Source organism: Orycteropus afer, unplaced genomic scaffold, assembly GCF_000298275.1.
Source record: "Orycteropus afer afer isolate SDZICR_OR568_19922 unplaced genomic scaffold, OryAfe1.0 scaffold00008, whole genome shotgun sequence".
In the NCBI taxonomy this organism is placed as follows: Eukaryota; Metazoa; Chordata; class Mammalia; order Tubulidentata; family Orycteropodidae; genus Orycteropus; species Orycteropus afer.
In genome coordinates this window covers 22,128,607-22,133,232 of record NW_006921595.1, presented here as the reverse complement: position 1 = coordinate 22,133,232, position 4,626 = coordinate 22,128,607, and the positions used below count along the sequence as shown (strand labels likewise).

The following is a 4,626-nucleotide window of genomic DNA, read 5'->3' as shown; positions in this document are numbered from 1 at the left end:
TCATATATATACAAAAAAGGACATAGAGGGCTCAGTTCTGGATACTTCAGAGGCATAACCAATCACCTCATGGGAATGGTTTTCTGGGTTTGAAGTCCTGACCGGGTCTTGTGGGACAACTCAGTTAACTGGTATAATATAGTTCATAGAGTTTATGTTTTACATCCCAATCTGGTGAGTAGTGTCTGGGATCTTAAAAGCTTACAAGCAGCTATCTGAGATACAACTGTAGGTCCCTACTCATCCAGAGCAAAAGAGAAAGAAGGAAACCCAAGACTCAGAGAAGAAACTAGGCTACAGAAAAAACTGCCTATACAAACCATGGCCTTTTCTACCCTGTGACCAAGATCTAGGTGGTGCTCACCTACCACTACTGATTGTTCTGATCAGGACCACAATAGATGGATCCTGAGAAAATGGGTGAAAAATGTGTAACAGAACCTCAAAATGTTAAAAATATAGAGACTTACTGGAATGGTTGAGACTAGAGGACTCCCTGAGATTACTGTCCTGAGATACTCTAAATCTTGAACTGAAACTATCCCAAGGTCACCTTTTAGCTAAATAACAGAATGGCTCACAAAGAATATCATGCATGAGTACCGTGCACCTATAAAAAATTATCTGTATGGGACCAAATGGTCAACAATTACTTTAAAGTATAGATGAGAAAGTAGGGGCCCGGGAAACTAGATTCCTAGAAATGGCACAACCAAAACAGAAATAATGAAACTGTTCACACACTGTGAAAAATGTAACCAATGTGTCACTGAACAGTTTGTCTAGAAACTGAATGAAAACCAAATATGCTGTGTAAATTTTCACCAAAAATACAACAAAATATTGCAAGGAAAAAAAATCAATCAAGTGGAAAGAAAAGAGGCAAAGCCAAAGACTTTCTATAAGGCTGTTCTTTATAACTGCTTAGTAGAGGTTAGATACTCCCTTGTCCATTATAAAATAGAGCAATAAAACGTATCTTTAGTGGGAATCTCACTTTATGACAGCACAGAATTGCTCAGTAAAGTAAAAAACGTACTCTGAGGTAAAAATAATCAACACAGGTTATTTTTCAACAAGTATTTAATTTCCTAGTGAAGTTAATAATAAGTAGGAGTCAAAACTTACCCACACTGAATTCTCAAACTTCTATTAGTGAAATGGCAAAAGCTTAAGTAAGAAAAATGCCTTGAGGGACAAGGAACTCTGGTGGTGCAGTGGTTAAAGTATCTGGCTGCTAACTATAAGGTCAGTAGTTCAAACCCAGCAGCTCTTCGGGAGAAAAATGAGGCAAGATTTACAGCCTTGGAAATCCTGTGGGGCAGTTCTAGTCTGCCCTATAGGGTCACTATGAGTCGGAATTGACTCAATGGCAGTGGGTTATGAAGGACAAATAAACTATGTCTGAAGTCCAGTTCTAGACATTACACAGATCCTGAGGCAAGAAAACCTGACACCCTCTGGTATAATGTAGATGAACAGCAGTGGTGACATCCAATTACATCTTTGGTTTTCTTACTTCAACCACTGAGACTTGTGCCTCTTCTTATCTTTAATGAATGCATAGTTTAAAAGCATGCATAATTTCTACAGAGAGAACAAAAAGTAAGACTTTTCCAGAACACTTTATGTTTCCATTTCCTTTATTTAATTTGCATAATTTATCTTTTGGAATGAAATTACTTAGGCCTTTGGCACCATGATCTAGGAAAATTATCAGCATCTATAGAGTCCATTTTTTACCAAATGAGAGAGAAAAGGGATTTAGTTTCATAAATAGCCAAGAAGCATACACACACATACACACTTGTAACAAAGTTTCCAGAGATTTCCTAGGACATACCCAACATATAATCATATTCCATAAAGTTCTTCAGGTATCTTAATAGTGACAAAAATGAACCATGAAGTATTTCAGCATGGAGGTTTTGATTAATTACAATTGCTATCAGGATTTTATGGCTGATGTAAGGTAAACATAGAAAGAAGTGTTCTCTTGCCTTATTTTCCATAAACAAGGCTTATGGAAATGGAATATTCTTTTACTTAAAAAATGTTTGGTTTTTGTTTATTTTTTTTAAGTGTCTACCTATGTTACCCTGCCTCAGAAGTTAAGAAGATACAAAAATACAGATCAATACAAAACATTTTCATGGAGAAGGGAAATTAAATGTAAAAATGATAAAATTCCCTACATTTAATTATTAAGTACAAGAACATCCTGCTGACCAAAACCCATTGTATCCCTGCATATGTGAGCTGCATTGTCACAATGTAAGACATTGGAATGTTGTAGGTTCATGCTTCACACAATGGTTTCAGGAACCCTCCCACTACCTATAGAAATGAGAGAAGGAGGAACAGAACTGTTTAAATATTTGTATGATTTATCAACTGTCCTAATAACAAGAATAAAGGATGATTATGGCTCTTTACACTTCAACTTTTGAAATTCCAATATTCAGAAAGTAAAATAACCACATGGTAAGTAACCAGGGCTCTCTGACGTCCAGGATATGGGTAAGAAGAGGGGTTCCTTTGTTCCTAGATTAGAACCTCCTCATTAAAGCCTTTTGCAAATGCTATGCTAAAGGATGCCATCTCTCTTGAAATGCAAACTGTAAAGACTTTAATTCAAGTCCTAAAGTCACATCACAGAATCAAGGTAAAGTTTAAACACCTTAGCAACATGGACCTTGGAAATCCTACTCTTGCCCTCACCTCCAGCTTCACTCCGTGATCCATCACATTAACCAAAAACACAAAACTCATTGCCCTACAGTGGATTCAGATTCATGCAGACCCCAAGTGTTACAGAAAGAACTGTCCCACAAGGTTTTCTTGGCTGTAGTCTTTACTAAAACAGACCCCCAGATTCTTCCTCCAAGGTTGTTATGTGTCGTCGAGTCGGACCCAACTCATAGCGACCCCTCCTTGGGTTTCCGAGGCAGTATCACTACTGAAGTAGATTGCAACATCTTCCTTCCGAGGAGTGTTTGGTGGGTTTGAATCGCCAGCCTTCTGGTTAGCAGTCAAGTGCCTTAGCCACTATGCTACCAGAACTCCCGCCAACCTTAGTAGTCAGTCCAAACCCTTTGTACCACCCAGGGACCTTCTGTCACATTATTTGGTATTAAAAAAAAAAAAAAAAAATTAATAAAATAACACGTTTCTTTCTCTTCACCTCCTTAGCCCCTCACAACTGCTTCCTTCACTTCTCCAGCCAGTCAGTCCCTTTCTTTCAAGATACAGCGTGTACAGATCTCATTTCAGACTCTTATCATGCTTACGTACATTTTTCACCTTTGAAAGATTTTTATTAAATCCTGCTCATCGCTTCCCTCCAGTACCTAGTAATTTGGTTCAGTCGTCTCGAAAGAGGTGTCCAAAAAGTATGGATATGATGGAATGCAGCGAATGAACCAAAAAAAGTCTCTGAAACTATATTTGCTTGGAGTAGGACTCATAATGTAGGCATGGGGAGGGAGAGAGACAAACTCAAAAACTCCTGGAACAGCTGATCCTCATTAAGTCTCATAGGGGGGAACCCACCTAACCCACTGCCATCCAGTAAGTTCAGACTCATAACAATCCTATAGGCCAAAGTAGAACCGCCCCCATAGGGTTTTCAAGGCTGTAAATCTTTACGGAAGTAGAGTGCCGCCCACCTTCAGGTTAGCAGCCAAATGCTTTAACCAGAGCGCCACCACCAAGTATCCTCATAAGAGCCACAGTCAGAACTCAAGTGTCCTGGGGTCCAAGCCATGAACTCATCAATCCACCTCCACATGGTGGCCTTCCCTACAACACTGTGGGCGTTAGCCCGTAAAGGGCTTGGTGAGGTACCTCCACTTTTCGTACCCATCTGCTAAGGAGCCAGAGCTGCCTATCTCTGAAGTGCTGTTGGGAACGGAGCTAAAGCGTGAATAACTGCGCTCACGGAGCCTGGCCCAGCAATCCACCCGGATTACAGCGCCTGCGCGAGAGCAGGCCGGGCAAGTGCCGCAGAGCTGGCCTACGTAGGCAGGGCTGAGAGAGGGAGATCTGGCCCCGGGGACCGTGGGGTGTGCCGACGCCGCGTTACCTCTCCATTGCCTGCAGGGTGTAGCTGATGAGCGGCCTCTCCAGGATGAGGCAGAACTGCTTCGGAGTGGGAACACCCATCCTCTCCCCGCACCCCCCCGCCGGCAACACGGCCGCCACGCCGCACCCCGGCTCGGCCCGGGCAAGGCTTAGCGAGTAGGCCGAGGTCGCCTGGGAGGTGCCTCCCGGGCCACTCAGGCAAGGCCCCGGCTCGTCCGGCCTGGAACCTCCGGATGGCACCGGCTCCATGGCGGCAGGCGGTGCGGCGAGTCCCGCTCGCCTCGGACCAGAGTGCCCCGCGACTGCCCCTGCAATCGGCCGGGGGTAGCGGAGCAACGTTGAGTTTCGTTCTGAAAGAACCCGCCCGAACCACTTCCGCGCCGCCGCTGCGCGTCCCAAGGGGACAGTCGCGGTCGCAGCTGAAGCTGCCGATCTTTCCTCGCAGTGCGGCAGCTGCCTCTACAACCATGGCCCAGCGCCCCCAGGAGGGATACTTTCGCCGTTTTTCCCTTATCTCTGGGCGGCCTTCCAGTCGCCTCAGGT

At 43.8% G+C, this 4,626-nt stretch overlaps 1 protein-coding gene across 1 annotated transcript in view; it reads right to left on the bottom strand.

Moving 5' to 3' along the window:
* The window catches only part of CRPPA (CDP-L-ribitol pyrophosphorylase A), a 428,617-nt gene extending 424,285 nt beyond the window's left edge, over nucleotides 1-4,332 (bottom strand). Inside the window, exon 1 of the mRNA XM_007946658.1 lies at nucleotides 4,085-4,332. Coding sequence (XP_007944849.1) covers nucleotides 4,085-4,332 — 248 coding nt within the window. The remainder of the gene's footprint in view (nucleotides 1-4,084) is intronic.
* Between the last annotated feature and the right edge of the window lie 294 nt (nucleotides 4,333-4,626).